Below are 22,687 nucleotides of genomic sequence, written 5' to 3'. Positions count from 1 at the left end.
TCTTTTGCACAGTGGTTGTTTGTCCATCTTTGTTGTATGTAGGTTTTCATTGATTCTAGCACCACTGTATTTGTATTTAGACCATAATATAAAGGAGCAGAATTAGGCCATTTGGCCCATCGAGTCTGCTCTACCATTTCGTCATGGCTGATCCACTTTCCACTCAGCCCCAATCTCCTGTTTTTTCCCCATATCCCCTAACGCCTGATCAATCAAGAATCTGTAAATGTCTGCAAGAAAACTAATCTTAGGTTAGTATATGGTGACATGTACGTACTTTGATAATTTACTTTGAACTTTTAAATGTTTGTCTTGATGACTCATCCACTGACAGTTTTAATAAGCAGAAAATATGACAGATTACTTGAATATTCAAAGGGGGAATTTGTAGACCCATGGGAAAATTATTGGGGAATTGGATTAATTTATTACCTGCTTTTGAAGTGCTGTGACTGCAATTTCACCTCTTCTGTTCTGTCATGCTGTGTATATGTGCACCAATGAGAAAGTGGCTGAAAATTCCAGCCCACAATTAGTAGCAAACAGAATGGGTAGTTGAAAGGGCAGAGTGGCCAGGAATGTCCAGTATGAATCTGTACAATGTTGGATTTAATGCAATAATCAAGTTAAATCTTTTTGAGGGGAAAAATTACAAGTTCAACCTAAAAATAGTCAGTTTTGTTCCTTGTACTTATTGAATCTGTTGTCTTCATTTTTATATTGGATATGGGTTCCATTGGCCTGGCAAGGTAAGTATTATGCTTGTCTCTACCTTTTTAAGAAAAGGGGGAGTCACCTCCTTGACCCGTTGTGGTCTCTGTGATATTTTATGTCTGCTGTGTCTTACTTTGACTTGGTAACAAAAGTGATGCTGGGTGTCTTGCAGAATAGTGTAGAGATGATGCCATTACTATGCCTTGTCCTGTGGGATGTGCAGAATGCAGACATGGGAAGTGTTGCCAATCAGCTTTGATAAGTTACTGTAGTAAGCAGGTGGTACACATTACAGTCACAGTGCACTAGTTTACAAAGTGAATGTTTTCTGTGCTTGATTAGGTTTAGGTTCAAGTTTATTGTCATATAAACATCTAAACTAAACAATATTCCTCTGGACCACGGTGCACCCACAAAACATACAGTATATCCCACACAACACATAAAACAAACATTATCATAAATAAGTTAATAAAATATCATTCAAAATGCCTGCAGTGTACAGTAAACAGCTCGCTGCTCTAGTCAGGAGGTTTCAATGGTAGCAGGGTATTCGGTAGCCTGGCAGTCCTAGTCCTGATGCTCTTGTGCCTCCTTCCTGATGATAGTGGGTCAAAGAGATTGTGGGATGGGTGGTAGGGATCGTCAGCGATGCTTCGTGTCCTTTGTTCCTGGTAAATGTCACAAATAGGTATGAATATTTTGGTATGAATGCTCACATTTTTATGTTACTGATGCTCCATTTATCTTGACAATTAGCACATCTTTGGTGGGTTTTAGTTGAACTGCATTGAGAAGGGAGGCTGGTAACATTACAGGAGATAGTCAGCTTCTGATGGATAGCTGCAGCCAGAATGTTGACATGGTTCATTTATGAGTTCAGTAAATGTGATCCTTTAAGATATTGACAGTGTAGGAGTCTGGTGAAATCTCTGATTGAAACAGTGAAGTACTTGAATTACCACTTGTTAGAGATGGGAATCTCCCAATACAAATGTAACTTGTCATTTATTAGCCGAAAATTGAACATTGTGTTTTGAGCTTATCCAAGGAGTAGAGAATGGATTTAATCCTTATGTGATGATCGATGAGCATTCTCACTATTGACACTAATGGAAAGAAAAGGTAGTGTTTTTTTTTTAACAAGCTGGAGATTTTGGGGAACTCAATTAGCAATAATTGTAGTGGCAGTATTTTTTCACTGCCTCACTTTCCATGTTTTGCAGGGACTGCTCAATTCGTGACTCCCTGATCTATTCCCCACTCACCATTCCCTGTTCCAGGGTATCTTGCCATGCAGCACCTCTCCATTAGGTCTCTTCCCTTTGCACTGACCAAACGGTCATGCCAGGTGACTTGCTTCCGCAGTCATACACCATGTAAACAAAGCATTCAGTCCAACTCAGCCGTACTGAGCAGGCTGTCCACTTGAGCTCTTCCTCTTTGCCTGTTTGGTGCATGTCCCTCTCAGCCTCCCCTATCTGAGTGCATGTCCTAATCTTTTTTTAACTGTTGTAATTGGACCCATGCCTACCACTTCCACTTGTTTCATATACTCATCTCCTTGTGTGGAAACCTTGCCCTTCTGGTCTTGGAGCACAGAACAGTACAGTGCATAGAAACATAGAAACATTAAAAATAGGTGCAGGAGTAGGCCGTTCGGCCCTTCGAGCCGGCACTGCCATTCAGTATGATCATGGCTGATCATCCAACTCAAAACCCTGTACCTGCTTTCTTTCCGTACCCCCTGATTCCTTTAGCCACAAGGGCCATATCTAACTTCCTCTTAAATATAGCCAATGAACCAGCCTCAACTGTTTCCTGTGACAGAGAATCCCACAGATTCACCACTCTCTGTGTGAAGAAGTTTTTCCTCATCTCAGTCCTAAAAGGCTTCCCCTTTATCCTTAAACTGTGACCCCTCGTTCTGGACTTCCCCAACATCGGAAACAATCTTCCTGCATCGAGCCTGTCCAATCCCTTTAGAATTTTATATGTTTCAATAAGATCTCCCCTCAATCTTCTAAATTCCAGTGAGTATAAGCATAGTCGATCCAGTCTTTCTTCATATGAAAGTCCTGCCATCCCAGGAATCAATCTGGTGAACCTTCTCTGTACTCCCTCTATGGCAAGAATGCCTTTCCTCAGATTAGGGGACCAAAGCTGCATACATTACTCTAGGTGCCGTCTCACCAAGGCCTTGTACAACTGCAGTAGAACCTCCCTGCTCCTGTACTCAAATCCTTTTGCTATGAATGCCAACATACCTTTTGCCTTTTTCACTGCCTGCTGTACCTGCATGCCCACCTTCAATGACTGGTGTACAATGACACACAGGTCTCGTTGCATCTCCCCTTTTCCTAATCGGCCACCGTTCAGATAATAATCTGTTTTCCTGTTCTTGCAACCAAAGTGGATAACCTCACATTTATCCACATTAAATTGCATCTGCCATGAATTTGCCCACTCACCTAACCTATCCAAGTCACCCTGCATCCTCTTAGCACCCTCCTCACAGCTAACACCGCCGCCCAGCTTCGTGTCATCCGCAAACTTGGAGATGCTGCATTTAATTCCCTTGTCTAAATCATTAATATATATTGTAAACAACTGGGGTCCCAGCATTGAGCCTTGTGGTACCCCACTAGTCACTGCCTGCCATTCTGAAAAGGTCCCGTTTACTCCCACTCTTTGCTTCCTGTCTGCCAACCAATTCTCTATCCATATCAATACCATACCCCCAATACCGTGTGCTTTAAGTTTGCACACTAATCTCCTGTGTGGGACCTTGTCAAAAGCCTTTTGAAAATCTAAGTATACCACATCCACTGGCTCTCTCCTATCCACTCTACTAGTTACATCTTCAAAAAATTCTATAAGATTTGTCAGACATGATTTTCCTTTCACAAATCCATGCTGACTTTGTCCGATGATTTCACCTCTTTCCAAAAGTGCTGTTATCACATCTTTGATAACTGACTCTAGCATTTTCCCCACCACCGATGTCAGACTAACCGGTCTATAATTCCCCGGTTTCTCTCTCCCTCCTTTTTTAAAAAGTAGGGTTACATTAGCCACCCTCCAATCCTCAGGAACTAATCCAGAATCTAAGGAGTTTTGAAAAATTATCACTAATGCATCCACTATTTCTTGGGCTACTTCCTTAAGCTCTCTGGGATGCAGACCATCTGGCCCCAGGGATTTATCTGCCTTTAATCCCTTCAATTTACCTAACACCACTTGTACTAACATGTATTTCCTTCAGTTCCTCCATCTCACTAGACCCTCGGTCCCTTACTATTTCCGGAAGATTATTTATGTCCTCCTTAGTGAAGACAGAACCAAAGTAGTTATTCAATTGGTCTGCCATGTCTTTGTTCCCTATGATCAATTCACCTGTTTCTGACTGTAAAGGACCTACATTTGTCTTGACCAATCTTTTTCTTTTCACATATCTATAAAAGCTTTTACAGTCAGTTTTTATGTTCCCTGCCAGCTTTCTTTCATAATCTTTTTTCCCTTTCCTAATTAAGCCCTTTGTCCTCCTTTGCTGGTCTCTGAATTTCTCCCAGTCCTCAGGTGTGCCACTTTTTTTTTGCTAATTTATATGTTTCTTCTTTGGAATTGATACTATCCCTAATTTCCCTTGTCAGTCACGGGTGCACTACTTTCCCTGGTTTATTCCATTGCCAAACTGGGATGAACAATTGTTGTAGTTCATCCATGCGATCTTTAAATGCTTGCCATTGCATATCCACCGTCAACCCTTTAAGTATCATTTGTAAGTCTATCTTAGCTAATTCGTGACTCATACCTTCAAAGTTACCCTTCTATAAGTTCAGAACCTTTGTTTCTGAATTAACTATGTCAGTCTCCATCTTAATGAAGAGTTCCACCATATTATGGTTACTCTTACCCAAGGGGCCTCACACGACAAGATTGCTAACTAACCCTTCCACATTGCTCAATACCCAATCTAGAATGGCCTGCTCTCTAGTTGGTTCCTCGACATGTTGGTTCAGAAAACCATCCCACATACATTCCAAGAAATCCTGTTTCTCAGCACCCTTACCAATTTGGTTCACCCAATCTATATGTAGATATGTGCAGGTACAGGCCTTTCAGCCCACAATGTTGTGCTGAACCAGCAAAAAAAACTCAGAAACTAATTCCTCCTACCTATGCCATGTCCATATCCCTCCATCCTCACATTCGTGTGCCTATCTAAATATCTCCTAAAAGCCTCTAATGTATTTGCCTCTGCCACCACCCCAGGTAGTGCATTCCAGGCATCCACCACTCTCTGAGTAAAATAACTTGGCCCTCACATCCCCTTTGAACCTTCCCCTTCTTGCCTTCAATGCATGCCCTCTGATATTAGACATATCTACCACGGGAAACAGATAGCCCCTGTCTACTCCATCTATGTCTCTCATAATCTTATAAGGCTCTATCAGATCTCCTCTCTGCCTCCACCGCTCCAAAGAAAACAACCTGTTTGTCCAGCCCCTCTAAACCAGGCAGCCTCCTGATAAACCTCTTCTGCACCCTTTCAAAAGCCTCAACGTCCTTCCTAAAGTGTAACAACCAGAACTGTCTGCAATACTCCAGATGTAGCCTAAGCAGAGTTTTATAAAGTTGCCATATAACCTCTTGATTTTTAACTCAAAGCCTCGACTAATAAAAGCAAGTATTCTATAAGCCACTGTAACCATATGTCAACCTGTGTAGCCACTTTCATGGAGCTATAAACTTGTACGCCAAAATCTCTCTGCTCAGCAACACTGTTAAGGTTCTTGTCCGTAACAGTGTACTGTACTGTCTTCTTACATTTGACCTACCAAGGTGCAACACCTCACACTTACCTGGATTAGACTCCACCTGACATTTCTCTGTCCATATCTATAACTGATCTGTATTCTTTATTCTTTACCAGTCTTCTGTATAATCCACAACTCCACCAATCATGGTATCATCCACAAGCTTACTAACCCACCTTTCGACATTTTCATCCAGGTCATTTATAGACACCACAAACAGCAGATCCGTGTGGAACACCTACTAACTCCAGGCCTCTAGCTGGAGTAAATTCCTTTGACCACCACCCTCTGTCTACTTTGTGCAAGCCAGTTCTGAATCCAGACAGCCAATTCGCAGTGTTACCCCAAGCATCCTAATCTTCTGGGTCAGCCTCCCTTGAGGGATTTTGTCAAACACCTTACTAAAATCTATGTAGACAACATCCGCTGCCCTACCTTCATCTAACTCTCTTGTCATCTCGTCAAAAAACTCATTCGAAGTTGGTAAGATACGACTTGCCCCACGCAAAGTTGTGCTGGCTCTTCCTAATTAGGCCATGGGTTTCCAAATGCTCATAAATCCTATCCCTAAGAATTTTCTGCAGCAATTTCCCACAACTGACGTGAGACTCACTGGTCTATAGTTCCTAGGATTTTCCCTTGTTCCCCCCTTAAGAAGAGGTACAACATTAGCCACTGGCCAGTTCTCCGGACCTTGCCTGTGCAGGAGGACACAAGGATACTGGGCAATGCTCCAGCATTTTGACTCTTGCCTCCCTTGATAACCTGGGGAAATCCCATCAGCCTTTAAATCCTTCCCCTTCACCTTAAAACCTGTGCTCCCTAGTTCTAGATTTCCGTACCTTGGGAAAATGACTGTGGCCATCCACCTTCTCTGGACCTCACACGATTTTCTAAGCCTCTGTAAAGTCATTCCTCATCCTTCTATGCTTCAGGGAAGAAAGCCCCAACCTATCCCATATCTCCCTGTAACTCGAGCCCTCTAAGTCCTGGTAACTTCCAGTAAATCCTTTCACTCTTTCCAATTTCTATGCTATAGCCAGTGCTGCAAGTCTGGTCTCACCAACACTTTGTTCAGCTGGAACATGGCATCCCAACTCGTACTCCATGCACTGGCAAACAAAGGCAAGCATGCCAGCTGCCTTCACCATCCTGTCAACCTGTTTTGCCACTTTCAGGAAAATATCTACTCATACCTCTAGGCCTCTTTGTCCTACAACACTACAGGGCCCTGCCATTCACTGTGCAAGTTCTACGCTGGTTTTATTTTCCAAAATGCAACACTTCACACTTGACAGTTAAATTCCATCTTCTATTCCTTGGCCCACATCTCCAGTTAATTTAGGCTCTATTGTAATCTTATATCACCTTCCTTACTGTCCACTATACCACCAATTTTGGTGCCATTAGCTTGCTAGCCACACCAGTGGCATTCTTATCTAGATCATTAATACTAATGTCAAAGAACAGTGGGCCCCACACTGATCCCTGCAGTACTCTGCTGATCACAGGCCACCAATCATTCCACTACCACCCCCATCTCCTTGCATGTGATCTCATCTTCTGGTCAATCCAAGCAGGTTCACCCTTGTCAAAGGTCTTGCTCAAGTCCATGTAGATAACATCTAATGCCACGCCCTTGTCAATCCTCTTGGTCACCTTACAAAAAACCAACTAAATTCTTACAACCGAGCCATTCTACCACTCCTTCTGTCTGTGTGTGACTTCTTCCACTGCCATTGTAGGTCCAATGTAAGTTAGAAGAACACTTTATCTTCTTTCTAGGCACTTAATGGCTCTCTGGAATGAACATCTGTATTTTCCAGCTTCAGGTAAATGCTCTCCCATTGATTCCTATTGTCATGTTTATGCCAGAGAGCCTCTCCCTGTTCCTCTCGAATGGGAGATGTAAGTGATTAAGGATGTAAGTGGGATTTGTCCGAGGATATAGCTGGAAGGATTGTGGGAGTTGGTGATGGATGTTGGTGATATGGCTGCTGCTGATGGTGAGAGGATGTTGATAGGACTCTGGAGCTAAGTCAAAGGTTGTTAGTGATGAGCCTCTGGGGGTTATTGAGAGAACATTGGTGACAGTACTTCAGGGCCTACAGGGAGGATGTAGGCAGGACTGTAGCAGTTCGTGTGGTTGAGATCACAGGCTGTGACAATTAGAATAATTCAAAAGATGTGGAAGGTTGCACATGAAAGTAATCTTTAAATCAGATTTTTTATTTTAGAATTTTGAGGTAGAAATTAATTACTTCAATATGTTTGGCTATTTATTATGGAATGATGATTTCTTAAAAAAAATTATCTGACAGGTCTCCTCACTGCTTGGTGAGTGTTTTTAAAAAGTACTTCAGAGCCATATTTCTTCTTTATATTGACTTAGTTTATCTTACCGGAGGCAGGAGGAGTTCTCTATTTGCCTTGGCATGTGTAGCTAAGGAGTTTGCCCATTCCTGATAAAGGCATAGCTCCTCCAATGTACTTGCATACTGCTGACAACTGAGAGCACGAGGTTCAGCTGCAAGTATGTCCATAGGCAAGCAGCCAGCTGATCTTGCATGCACCAGGGGGAGTGAAATGGTAGTTCAAATGAGGCAATGCAATTCTTGTAGAACATTTTCCTGTGGCTGAAAGAAAATATCACTGAAAATTAGATTGATTTTGATTGCATTCAAGAATCTGCAACAAATATTTGGTTTTCTACTGAGCTATTAATATGTAGGTGAGTATGCAATCTGGAGCCAGGGCACTGCAGCCGAATTGCCAGGCAACTGTGAATGTAGATCTTAATTCATTTTTTTTTGTTTCAGACAAAAACAAAGAGAAGAGAATCCTGAGTGTACTTATGGAGAAACCTGGCTGTTCTATGGCTGCCGGCATTGTGATCGAGACTATCTGTTTCGGTAACTGTAGTGTTCTAATTTTATTTGCATTATTTATCCTCTCTGTGGTTGAGGATCCATTCACAGAGAAACACTGTTCAATCTGCTACCTTTATCTCCTGATATTTTCAAAATATTTTTCCTTCATCTGTTATTGGAACTGAAGTTCTGTGTAAACTTTTCAAAACTTGTAGAGTTCTGATTGAAGTTTTTTAAACTGCTAGACTGAATTTTAATCTACAACACATTCAAGAATTTAGTAAGGGAGCACTTTATAAGCTTCCTGATTGAGGAGTTAGATTTAACCAAACTTAATATTTATCCTGTAAAGGATTCACACCAAATTTGGGATTTGATTTTCTGAAGGTATGTTTATATTGTACTGGATCAGACCCTTCCAGAATTGTCAATAATTTCCGCAAGCTCCCATTCCCTTGGGGTAGATTCAAAGGGCTGGTTTTGCTGGCTGTCTGCACACTGGAGTCCATGGAGAAGTCTGGGTTGTAGATATGTACTGGAACACCCCTGGAGGACAGAACTCCCTCTTCATGGATTTAGCTATCTCTTAAGTGACATTCAGAGACATTGAAAATTGGAGTTTACTTGCCTTCCACTCATTACAAGAGAATTCCAGCATGACTGGGCCCCACTGTTTTTCTTGAGTAATCCATCCATGGGAAATACTGATTCAATTGAAATCCCTCCGTTGACAAGTCTCGGCCTATTGATGCCCTATGATGAACGTGGCAATTTACTCTTGGCACAGGAGCATTGTTCTCTATCTCTGTGCAGCTGACAACAGAGACACTGAGCATCTATGCATCTTCATGTATCTGTCCCAAGCAGCTGAATAAAATTTCACCTGGTAGAAGTTCTAATTTGGCACCTATTACACTTCTATTGCTATTTTTTCACTTTTCAAGATTTATTTACTGGTTTTAAACCTTATATAATGGTAATTAATCATTTCCATTTTTAACATAGAAAAATCTATATCATCTGCAGTTGGACTCAACTGAAATAAAAGGGTAAAATAAAAATGTGTTGATGATGTGTTTCTAATGTCCTCTTAATGATTATTAGTGGAAAAATATAACCCGGGCTGAGACAGAGCCTTGAGTAACACTGCTCCTGAGGTGCTATTTCAAATCGAGTTGAATTGTCTCCTAGGAAAAGGCCATCACGTTTATATCATTTAATGTTGTTCAGCTTTCTTTTTTTGGAGCACTGCAGTTGAAGAGGCGTAGAGTCTTTGCTGGAGACTTTGCCGAAGTAGGTCGTGAAGTATAGGTAGCCTATCATTAAAAATGCAGCCTAATTGTTGTAAGCTCGATTTCTTCCCTGTATTGTGCATGCACAAGATTACAGTTCCTTAGTGTGTAGGACAGCATCAGTTATATCCTTAAATTGAATTAACTCTGGAGACTTAACTAGGTTTATGCAAAGCTTCTGATCTGTAACACGGACACTGTTTTATGCTTTTTAACTGCATTGAATATCGTTAAACCTTTTAAAGCGTGTATCTGTAAAAATGGGTAACTGGTGCTCATCGTATCAGTGTACTGTAGTCATGGTAAAAATCCTATCATTGGCCCCTTTTTGTTTTCACTTTTAAACTAGTTATTAATAAATTATCTATCAATCCACGTATGTTCACCATTTTCTGATGCTGTTTTGGTTATGGTCTGAATTAATGGGGGTCTTTGGTGGTTTGGGCAGGATGTCTAATGTTGCAGTGGCAACAAGCTGTTACTCAAGTTCTGAAATTTACTTCCATTAAAAGGTGCTGGAATTACCACTCTCTGCTAGTTTTTAATAATGGAGCAAAATACTTTAGAAATGATTAAAAATCCTTAATAAGACACATGGATACTTAGAAAAACAGGAGCCTTAGAAACTTGGGAATCTACAGCACATTATAGGCTCTTCGGCCCACAATGTTGTGCTGACCACGTAACCTACTCTGGAAGCTGCGTGGAATTTCCCTACCACATATCCCCTAATTTTCTAAGCTCCATATACCTATCGAAGAGTCTCTTAAAAGATCCTATTGTATCTGCCTCTACCACCGTTGCTGGCAATGCATTCCACACACCCACCACTCTCTGTGAAAAACTTATCCCTGACATACCCCTTGTACCTATTTCCAAGCACCTTAAAACTATGCCCCCTCATGTTAGCCATTTCAGCCCTGGGGAAAAAGACCCTGGCTATCCATATGATCAATGCCCCTCATCATCCTGTACACCTCTATCTAGTCACCCCTCATCCTCTGTTGCTCCAAGGAGAAAAGGCCAAGTCCTAGAAGTGCTTTACATCAGTTCATAAATTCTGCTGGAAAAGTACCCAGCTTAATGTGTGGGGTTATATCAAAGCTAGCAGACACTGCAAATGGATAGAATAGAAAGTCAACTGAAAGAGGGCAAAATCCAAATGAAAACATGGAAGTGCATAAATACACAGGAACAGAAATAAAGTGAAGTACTTAAAAGGCCAAAGATGTATTTGTTTTTGTCTCTGCAGAAAAGAATTGCAGGATTTTCTAAGTAATGGCACTTTAACACAACTGAAGGTCTGTTTCTCAAGAGAGACGGCAGATGGAAAACCAAAATATGTTCAACATTTACTCCAGCATTTGGCCCATGATGTCACAAAAGTTTTGCTGAGTGAACGTGGCTATATGTATGTTTGTGGGTGAGTAGAAATGAAATGATATCTGTGGCTGATTGTGTATCTTCTGAACTGTACAGAATAGAGCAGATAATTCATTCATAATTGTGTATTAGGACAAATGTATGTTGTTATATCATCTGAACTTTGCTGCATTCTACTCCAAAAAGATACGAGAGGAATTTAGTTACTTAATTGAATACAGTCTTCTGAGGTAGATACTGTTGTCAACATGCTGATATTGAATATTAGGTGCTCTGCTTTGTGGTAGGGGATTTTTCTGAATCAAAGCTTAAATTGCTAAAATCTAATTTAGTTGAATGGAAAATGGGTTTTCAGGTTTGTAATACAATAAAAAAACAGCAAAATAATACAATATAAACAGCACCTTGAGCAAAGGAAGCCTCTGAAAATATTAATCAAATGTGTAATTTTGCAGCAGGGCAATAATGTAGTAATTAAAATGTGATAGCTTATTTCGACAAGTATTAGTGAGATGACAGTAAATGTATTATCTGCAGTTTTCATCTTTTGATTCTTTGGAGAAGATGCTAGTATGGTAGAGAAAAAAAGTCGTGGAGCTTCGAGGTCTGCTCAGGTGTAAAATTAAAACTCTGCCCAAAGTTGACCCTAGCAGTTGAAGCCCAGGTGCATATAACCTTTTCCACAAACCACTCCAGCTCAGAGCAGTTTACTGAACATTGTGTCCTTGTGCTGAACCACACTTGACTTCCACTCATGAGCTAAGAACTCATACCTTTGTCAATGTCTCAACCTCCACTGTCAGAACATGGCACCACGGCAAAATGGAAACACACAACTGAGAAAGCGCACCACAAGTCCATGCAGGAGACCACCTTCATTCCCTTCCTGACTTTCATATCTAACCTCCAGGGCCAAACCAAGCTCAACAAACCGTAGTCTAAGCCCAGGTGAAGTACTTTGCCCATTTCCCAAAGGAAGGACAATACCAACATCAGGAAAAACAAGGGTGAGAAAAATTCCGAACATCTCTCTTCCCTGGATGTATCACATCCAATTGCTGGCATTCACTAAATTTAAAGTCAACAACCAAAAAAGCCTTACTGGATCAAGTTCTGCCTCTTGTCCCTGGCTAATTCAAAGTTCAAAGTAAATTTATTATCAAAGTGCATGTATGTCACCACATACAACCTGAAGATTCATTTTCTCGTGGGCATGCTCAGTAAAACCGAGAAACACAGAATCAGTGTAAGACCCAACAGGACAGACAAACAACCAATGTGCAAAGGACAACAAATTGTGCAAATAAGAGAGCATGGCCTTGTCTTGCAAACACCACCACTGCTGACACTGAGGCGAATTGATCTGGAAGGACTACTGAGCCAGTTATCTCCCAACCCAGTCTGAACCTGAATGTTTCACATAGTCTTTGTACCTGTGGTGGGGCGGGGGAGGGCAGGTTCTAATTTGTGTACCTGGTAAGAAGAAAGGTGAAAATTTTGGATGATTTTTAACAGACCACAAAGGATAATTGGCTGATTTAACCAAATGGGTTAAATTTCTGAAGGTGGGATGAAATAGGTATTTAAACTCTCAGACTATACTTAATTTTGAACAAAAGGAACTAACTATAATATATAGAAGAGGATCTGTGCATGGGAAACGTGAAGCCTCTTTATGTAGAAAGTTATGAATTCAGAAAATGTAGTACAATAGTTGATATTTGAAAACTTCTAACTGAATAAAATTTTTCAAGGAATTTTTTTAAGTACTCAAGGAAATTTAAAACAAAACCTATTTCTATGTTATGGCTGTCTTTTTATTTGAATGGTAATATTAAAGTTCTGTTTTAATTGATTCATAATAATTTCTGGAGAAAATGCAAATGGAGCGCAAGTGGGATGGAGTTGCATGGAGGTTGTAGCATCATACAGTACAGAAACAAGGTCCTCTGAGTCCATGTACACTAATCCAACGTTAATCCCTTTTTTTTATTCTCTCCACATTCACAACATCCACTGCCTTGCTTTCATCTGCACTCTTGGTAACTTCCTCGAAAAACTCTAAGGTTGACCTATCACACACAAAGCCATACTGACGATCCTTAATCAGTCCATGTCCACTCAAATACTTATTAATCCGGTCCCTTAAAATACCTTCCAATAACTGTCCCACAAATGATGTCAGACTCGCCGGCCTATAATTTCCTGTTCCTGTTTAGAGTCTTTCTTAAACAGTGGAACAACATTGGCTATCCTCCAATTTTCTGGTACCTTTCCTGTTGCTAGGGATGTTTAAAATTTCTCTGCTAGGCCCCTGGCAGTTTCTGCACTTGCCTCCTGTATGGTCCAAGGGAAGACCTTGTCAGGCCCTAGGGATTTATCAAGCCTGATTTGCCTCAGGGTAGCAAACACCTCCTCCTCTGTAATCTGTACAGGGTCCATGAAGTTGACGCCGCTTTGCCTGAGTTTATGAACACTGTATCCATCTCCCAAGTAAATAGAGTTGTGAAGAATGCATTTAAGATCTCCCCAAGCTGTTTTTGAAGGCCTCCCACTTTCCAAGTACACCTTACCCCAAAAACAGCCTGGCACAAATCATGCTTGCAGATCATTTCTGATACCATCAAAACTGGCTTTTCTCCAGTTTAGAATCTCAACCCATGGACCAGACCTATCTCTTTGCATATTTACTTTGAAAATAATGGCATTGTGGTCACTGGATGCAAAGTGTTCCCCTGCACAAACTTCTGTCACTTGCCCTAGCTCGTTGCTTAATAGCAGATCCAGTATCGCACTTTCTCTCATTGGAACTTCTACATACTGACACATTTGAATAGTTCGATCCCATCTAGCCCTTTTACAGTACGGGAGTCCCAGTCAATATGTAGGAAGTTCAGATCACCTACAACCTTGTGTTTCTCGCAACAGTCTGCAAGTCCCTAGGACTAATGTGTGGTCTGTAATATAGCCCCACTAACATGGTCATACCTTTCTTATTTCTCAGTTCCACCCACAGAGCCTCACTAGTTGAGTCTTCAGCCTGTCCTGATGGAGCAGTGTCATGTCATTTTCCCTGACCAGTATGGCCACCCCTCCTCTTTCAATCCCTCCTGCTCTGTCATGTCTAAAACAATGGAGCCCCTGAATATTGAGCTGCCAGTCCTGCCCCTCCTGCAACCAAGCCTCACTAATGAGTACAGTGTCGTAATTCCATGTGTTAATACATGCCCTGAGCTTATCCACCTTTCCTGCGATACTACTTGCTTTGAAATGTACACAGCCCAGGGCATTACTTGTACAATGCACAACCTTTTCCTGAAGTTGTCTGAGGTCTTACCAGCATCTGCTCGACAACCTCTCCACCATCTATTCTGGCACTCTGGTTCCCACCCCACTGCAACTCTAGTTTAAGCCCCACCATGCAGCATTAAGAAACCTTCCCGCTGGGATATTAGTCCCCCTCCAGTTCGGGTGAAAACCACCCCTTCTGTCCATTTCCCAGCTTCCCTGGTTGAGAGCCTAATGATCCTAAAATCTTATGCCCTCCGTCCTACACCAAATCCTTGGCCACGTATTAAACTGTATAATCTCCCTAGTTCTGGCCTCAGTAGCACATGGCACAGGTAGCAATCCTGAGATCACAGCCCTGGAGATCCTGCACTACCTCCTTGAACTCTCTGTGCAAAACCTTGTCACATCCTACCCATATCATTGATGCCTACATGGACCATGACTTCTGGCTGTTGCCCTCCCTCATTATCTCTTTCTTGCCTGTTTCTGTGTCTGCATAAATGACTTTTAAACATTGCTATGATATCTGCTTCCACCACCTTTCCTAGCAATGTGTTCCAGGCGCCTAACCATTGTGTAAAAATAAACAAACTTTCCTCACAAATTAAGTTTAAATGTTCTCCCTCTCACTCTAAAACCATTCCCCACTAGTATTTGACATTTTCAGCCTGGGAGGGGAAAATGGCTGAACTATTCATCCTATCTATGCCTCTCACAACTTTGCACTGTATACTTGTATCAGGTCACTCCTCAGCCTCTGTTGCTCCAGATTTCACCAAAGTTGTCCAACCTCTTCTTACGGCTAATATGCTCCAATCCAGAGAAGATCGTGACGAATGTCTTCTGTACCCTCTGCAATACCTCCACATCCTACTTGTAATGTGATGACCAGAACTGCACACAGTTCTGCAAATGTGGCGTAACTGAAATTTTGTATGGCTGCAGCATGACTTCCTGACCGATGAAGGTCAGATGCTGTAAGCTTTCTTTGCCACACTATTCACTTGTGTTGTCACTTTCAGGGAACTTGGGACTTGCATCCCAAGATCCCTCTGTATATCAGTGCTTTTCCGGATCCTGCCATTTACTAATGTTTTCTCTCACGTTTGAGCTCACAAAATGCACTTGTTCAGATTCATCACTGTTTGCTGCTTCTCCCTTGAAGTTTCCAGTTGATCTGTCTTGCTGCATCCTTTGACAACGTTCCTCACTATCCATAACTCTGAGTCTTGGTACTCCCTGCAGGCTTACTAATCAGACCTCCTATATTCTCATCCAAGTCATATACGCAGGTCCTAACACCGATTACTAATTATGGATTTCAGTGAGCGAAATGTCTCTTTCACTACCCTCCGTCATCTATGGCCAAGTTAATTTTGTATCCAATTTATCAACTATGATGCAATAAAGTCCAATACATTACTAAAGTTTATTTTGCATAAATATTTTTTACTTAGAGGTACAGCGCAAAATGTCAGACCCTTGGAGCCTTGCCACCCAACAACCCCTGATTTAACCCCAGCCTAATCGTCGGACAATTTACAATATACTACATAGACCATGTGGGATTCTATAAACAAGACTGATTCTATGCAGAACTGTTACTGCAGGAAAAATTGTGACTGAAATTCTTTTTGGAAAACTTTGAGAAGGTAATCGTAGGAAATTTCTTATTTTGGGAATATGAGAGTTAGATTGTGGGTTAAAGGGAACATAAAGAATAGGAGCAGGAGTAGGCCATCTGGCCTGTTGAGCCTGATCTGCCATTCAATAAGATCATAGTTGATCTGGCCATGGACTCATCTCCATATATCTGCCTTTTCCCCATAACCTTTAAATCTCCTACTATGCAAAAATTCTATCCAGCCTTGTCTTAATTATATTTACTGAGGTAGCCTCCACTGCTTCATTGGGCAGAGAATTCCACAGGTTCACCACTCTCTGGGAAAAGCAGTTCCTCCTCATCTCCATCCTAAGTCTACTCCCCTGAATCTTGAGACTATGTCCCCTAGTCCTAGTCTCACCTACCAGTGGAAACAACTTTCCTGCCTCTACCTTATCTATCCCTTTCATAATTTTATATGTTTCTATAAGATCTCCTTTCATTCTTCTGAATTCCAGTGAGTACAGTCCCAGGCGACTCAATCTCTCCTCAGTCTAACCTCCTCATTTCTGGAATTTGGGACTAAAAGATTTTTTTAATATAAAATGAATATTTTCTAAGAATTGAGCCAAGTTCTGGTGAACATCAGCCTGTTTTCTATGATGCTGTTTGGAAATTCTTTAGTTTGAGAAATTGTAGCCAAATTACTAAATTCAAGCAGTTGACGACTTAAGAACCAAACTTTGAAAAGCTTCAGAATCATAACCAGGTTTGATATCACTGGAATAGGTCATGAAATTTGCTGTAGATCTTATCTGTAGTAGTAATGATTTGTCTAATCTCGAATGCATTTTGCAGAACCTGGATTTACAACATAGTTTGGGATGAAGCAGTCTCCTACAATGCACTGTGATCGATCAAAAGGTGGCACTACCAAATAGGAAACAGTACTATCTTCCATTAGATAAACCACAATGCTAGGAGGTTGCATTTGATAATAAAAAGAGGGCGTTTGAATGACAATCGCAATTAACATTAACGTTTGCATGGTAATTGACTAGCTGGTGTGGAGGAGTGAAGTAGATCTATTTCAGGGAAGAGAATATTGTGAGATTCCCACTTGACTTGTTGAAGCAACTCTTGTAACAATAGCATGTGACAATAAGTAATGGCATGAAGGCAGCAAAGTTGTCATTCCAAAATATAAAATCTGCAGAGATACAGAAACAGTTTACTGAACTTTAGCTGTGTAGCCAATTGTTAAGAGTGGATATCTGGAGATTTGTTTTGCCCTTGCCTTCTAGTATTTATCTTGCATAAATTTACACCAAGATCAGTGTAGTGGAAAATAAGTTTATACCAGACTTGCTTAAAATTTTCAATAAAGCCATGCCAGCATTTCTGTGTATTTTTAAAATTTTTCTTTAAACATACACCATGCACTTTTTTTTCCCAGTGACTGGTGCCTGAACTGATGAGTGAATCATTTTCTCATATTTTATAGACATGCTTTGTAGAATTTGATTAGTTGCTGCTCTGTGGAGGCAAAACATGTCCTCACAGAAAGCAGTGCAGAAATTCTAGTTGGTAGCTGGAGTTAGTGATGTCTTCGATCAAACTGTATTCGAAGCTGCATTAGAAGAGTGTCTTTTATTAAAATCACAGTTCGGTATAAACTAAAAAAAAGACATGTCTTCAGATTTTAAAATGCTCTCTTTGTAGATTAATGTTTATTTTGTTAATAGAAATATTAACAAAGTGCTTTTTGCCAATTTTAAAAGAATTATTTTTGTGATTAGATTCTGCTCAGACACAGAGAGACTGCTATTTTAAATGGCAGACTGAACATTTTAAAATTTCTCTCACAGAATGCAGAAATAAAGAAATAATGAAGAACATTATCAGAAAAAATTTAGACAAAGAGAAGGGAACACAAAGGGCTAGTTTCTTCTGACTTAATATGCTGGATAAATACAAAACAGTTCAAAAAAAATTTACCTATGTATGTAAAAATGTAGATGAAAAGTCTGATTGCAAAGTTATCTCCTTCTAAATCTTTTTATTAATATTAATAATATGGACAGAATACAGATGATATATTGATAAAGAAATTACCAACATACACATTCCATTACATATGAAAAAAAAACATACATAATAGTTACAATATAAATGAGTTTACCAAGACATAAGCCATAAGATATATGTATGGACATAGTAAATCTAAATATTTCATAATGTATAATATAAAAAAAACAGAAAAAAGAAAGAAAAAAAAACAAAAAAAAATTTATATAATGCAGAACTAACTAATCTAATCTAATAACTATAGCTAATAAGTAATATAAAAGAAAAAAAAACAAACAAAAGAGAAGGGAAAAAAAAAGTGGGCTGTTTATAATATCTCACAAAAATAAGTATTCATCAATGCCGTCACTTCCGGTCCTCTCAAAATACATAAGCTAAAAGCTGGGAAATCAAATGTACTTGGCAAAGGGTCATATTACATCATATGAAAATGTTGAATAAATGGTCTCCATAACTTTTCAAATTTAATAGAAGTCTCAAAAGTACCACTTCTAATTTTTTCTAAATTTAAACATAACATAGTTTGAGAGAACCAATTAAATACAGTGGGAGGATCAATTTCTTTCCAATTCAACAATATAGATCTTCTAGCCATCAAAGTTAGAAATGCAATCATTCGACGGGCTGAAGAAGATAAATGCTGTGAATCTAACATTGGTAAACCAAAAATTGCGGTAATAGGATGAGGTTGTAAATCAATATTCAAAACCGCAGATATAATATCAAAAATATCTTTCCAATATTTCTCCAAAAATGAACACGACCAAAACATGTGAATTAAAGACGCAATTTCAGAATGACATCTATCACAAATAGGACTTATATGAGAGTAAAAATGAGCTAATTTATCCTTGGACATATGGGCCCTATGTACAACCTTAAATTGTATTAGTGAATGTTTGGCACATAACGATGATGTATTAACTAATTGAAGAATTCTATCCCAATTCTCACTAGAAATACTAAAACTAAGCTCTCTTTCCCAATCCTGTTTAGTCTTATAAAGGGGCTCTGAACGTATCTTCATAATTATATTATAAAGTTTTGAAATAAGCCCTTTTTGAAAAGGGTCTAATTCAAATAAACTCTCCAAAGTATCTGAAGGCACAAAATTTGGAAACGTAGAGAGTACAGAACTTAAAAAATGTCTAATCTGTAAATATCTAAAAAAATGAAATCTTGGCAAGTTATATCTGTTGGATAATTGTTCAAAAGACATGAAACAATTATCTAAAAATAAATCAGAAAATCTTAGTAACCCCTTAGTTTTCCAAGCTGAATAAGCTTGATCTATAATGGAAGGGTGAAAAAAACAATTAGATACAATAGGACTATTTAAAACGAATTGAGTCAACCCAAAAAATCTCCGAAATTGAAACCATATACGCAATGTATGTTTAACTATCGGGTTGTCAATTCGTTTCGGCAATTTAGAAAGAGCAAAAGGGAGAGAAGTCCCTAAAATAGAACCCAAAGCTTAAGCTGATACCGATTTAGTTTCTAAACTCACCCAACAAGGGCCAAAAGATCCACCCCCATCTTTCAACCAGCATAACAAATATCTAATATTAGCTGCCCAATAGTAAAATCTGAAATTAGGTAATGCTAACCCGCCTTCCTTTTTAGTCTTCTGTAAATATGTTTTACCTAACCTGGGATTTTTATACTGCCATATATATGAAGAAATTTTAGAGTCAACATTAGTAAAAAAAGATTTCGGGATAAAAATTGGTATCGCTTGAAAAATATATAAAAACAGGTAAAATAACCATCTTAATAGCATTAATCCTGCCTATTAGAGATAGAGACAAAGGTGACCACCTAGTAAACAAACCTTTAATCTGATCAATTAAGGGTAAAAAATTAAAACCAAACAAATCTTTATGGTTCTTTGTGATTTTGATCCCTAAATAAGTAAAAGAGTCATTAACTAATTTAAAGGGTAAATTTCCATAAATTGGGACCCGTTTATTTAATGGAAACAATTCACTTTTATTAAGATTTAACTTATACCCAGAAAACTCACTAAATTGAGCCAATAATGATAAAACTGCTGGAATGGATTTCTCCGGGTTAGAAATGAATAGTAATAAATCATCTGCATACAAAGATAACTTATGAATATCTGTCCCACGATTAATACCCAAAATATCCTGTGATTGTCTGATGGCAATTGCCAAAGGTTCTAAGGCAATGTTAAATAGTAATGGACTAAGAGGACATCCCTGTCTAGTGCCCCGAAATAGGCGAAAAAAGGGAGATCTTTGATTATTGGTAACCACTGAGGCTACTGGAGTATGATAAATCAATTTAATCCATGATATAAATATCGGACTAAAATTAAACTTCTCCAACACATTAAATAAGTAAGGCCATTCAACTCTGTCAAATGCTTTCTCCGCATCTAATGAAATCACGCATTCTGAAGTATCATGTGAGGGAGTATAAACAATATTCAACAATCTCCTAATGTTAAAAAAAGAATAACGATTTTTAATAAAGCCAGTTTGATCATCTGAAATAATTTTGGGTAATACCTTCTCCAATCTAGATGCCAGTAACTTAGAAAAAATCTTGGAGTCTACATTCAATAAAGATATAGGTCTATAAGAAGCACAATTAGTAGGGTCTCTATCTTTCTTCAATATTAGAGAAATGGAAGCTCTATAAAAAGATTGTGGCAAATTCCCTAATCTAATGGCCTCCTCAAAAACCTTACCTAACCAAGGGGAAAGAGTAGCGGAAAAAAATTTAAAAAATTCAACTGTATAACCATCTGGACCCGGTGCTTTCCCAGAATTCATTGAGGAAATAGCCCCTTTAATTTCTACATCCGTAATAGGAGTATCCAATATCAAAAGATCATCAGATGATAACCTTGGAAAATTTAATTTCCCCAGAAAATCAGACATGGTATTATAATCTTGAGGAAATTCAGATTGATACAGGGAGGTATAGAAATCTTGAAATGCCTTATTTATCTCATCATGATTAACTGTCAGATTCCCATTCTGCTGACCAATCTTAGTGATTTGACGTTTAACCAGAGCATTCTTCAATTGACTAACAGTTTACCAGATTTATCACTATGTATATAAAAATCAGATTTAGTTTTCATTAATTGATTTTCAATCGAGGATGTAAGTAATAAACTATGTTCCATTTGAAGTTCAACCCTTTGTTTGTAAAGCTCCTTACTAGGAGCAATCGAATATTTCTTATCAATCTCTTTAATTTTATCAACCAATAAAAGAGTTTCCATCTTGATACGTTTCCTCAAACCAACAGAATAAGAAATAATCTGTCCACGTATATAAGCTTTAAAAGTGTCCCAAAGTGTTCCATAGGAAATATCATCCGTAGAATTAGTTGAGAAGAAGAAGTCAATCTGCTCCTTCATAAATTTTATAAAGTCTGAGTCTTGCAATAAGGTAGAGACAAATCGCCATTGTCTGGCATTAGAAGCTGTATCCGTAAATTTCATAGAAAGTAATAATGGAGCATGATCAGAGATAGCTATAATATCATAGTTACAACCAATTACCAATGGAATAAAACAAGAGTCTACAAAAAAATAATCAATTCTCGAATAAGAGTGATAAACATGTGAGAAAAAAGAAAACTCTTTGTCATTAGGATGCCGAAATCTCCAAACATCAAAAACTCCATTGTCAGTCAAAAAGGAATTAATATAAGTGGCCGACTTATTAGGTAAAGTCTGAATAGATAAAGATTTATCCATCAGAGGATTTAAACAACAATTAAAGTCACCACCCATTATTAACTTATATTCATTTAGATTGGGTAAAGAAGTAAATAAAGACTTAAAGTCAGGACAATCCACATTTGGAGCATAAACATTAACCAAAGCAACCTTTTTATTACAAAGTAAACCCGTAATTAACAAAAATCTGCCATTCAGATCCGAAAAAATATCATGTTGAACAAATGAAATAGAGGAGTCAATAAAAATTGAAACTCCTTTTACTTTAGCATTCGAATTTGCATGATACTGTTGACCCCGCCAAAATCTAAAAAAACGAAATTTGTCCTCCCTCCTCACATGAGTTTCTTGTACAAAAATGATATGAGCATTAAGTCTTTGGAATACTTTGAAAATCTTCTTTCGTTTAATTGGATGATTTAAACCATTAGTATTCCAAGACACAAAATTAATGGTCTGAGCCATAATTCTATAATCAACCCTTTGGTATAGAAAGGGTTAACCAACTTATAAACTCATGCATCCGGAAGAGGAACAAAAGTAGTGAGAAGACCCGGAAGTGACGACAACACAGACATATTTGAAGTTCAAAAACAGCCCGAATAAAAAAACTAACACAAACTGGTACAAAAAAAATAGAATTAGAAAACAGACCATCCCCCCACCCCCCAAGAGAAAGAGAAAAAGCCAAAATATGACTTAAAAAGAGAAAAAGTAAGACTAATCCTACCCCCATGTCAGCTGAAGAACACTCCATATAAAAAGGATATATATAAAAGAATCACCCCGACTTTAAAAATAAAATCGCTATAATAAAAACCATATTTCTAAGTATAGTTAGTTGTAAAAAGAATAAAAATATAATCACTAAAAACAATTATAACTCGGGCTCTGGCCCAGAC

General features: G+C 38.8%; 1 protein-coding gene across 3 annotated transcripts in view; it reads left to right on the top strand.

Moving 5' to 3' along the window:
• The window catches only part of mtrr (5-methyltetrahydrofolate-homocysteine methyltransferase reductase), a 100,906-nt gene that overhangs the window by 70,169 nt on the left and 8,050 nt on the right, over positions 1–22,687 (top strand). For all 3 annotated transcript variants that reach the window (XR_009512701.1, XM_059972533.1, XM_059972532.1), the window contains 2 exons: positions 8,354–8,446; positions 10,949–11,119. Coding sequence is in view for 2 of the 3 variants with exons in the window: in XM_059972533.1 (XP_059828516.1) it covers positions 8,354–8,446; positions 10,949–11,119 (264 nt within the window). In the remaining variant the exon portion in view is untranslated. The remainder of the gene's footprint in view (positions 1–8,353; positions 8,447–10,948; positions 11,120–22,687) is intronic.

The sequence above is a fragment of the Hypanus sabinus genome, chromosome 6 (assembly GCF_030144855.1).
Source record: "Hypanus sabinus isolate sHypSab1 chromosome 6, sHypSab1.hap1, whole genome shotgun sequence".
NCBI classification, from domain to species: domain Eukaryota; kingdom Metazoa; phylum Chordata; class Chondrichthyes; order Myliobatiformes; family Dasyatidae; genus Hypanus; species Hypanus sabinus.
This window is presented reverse-complemented; position numbering and strand designations above follow the sequence as displayed.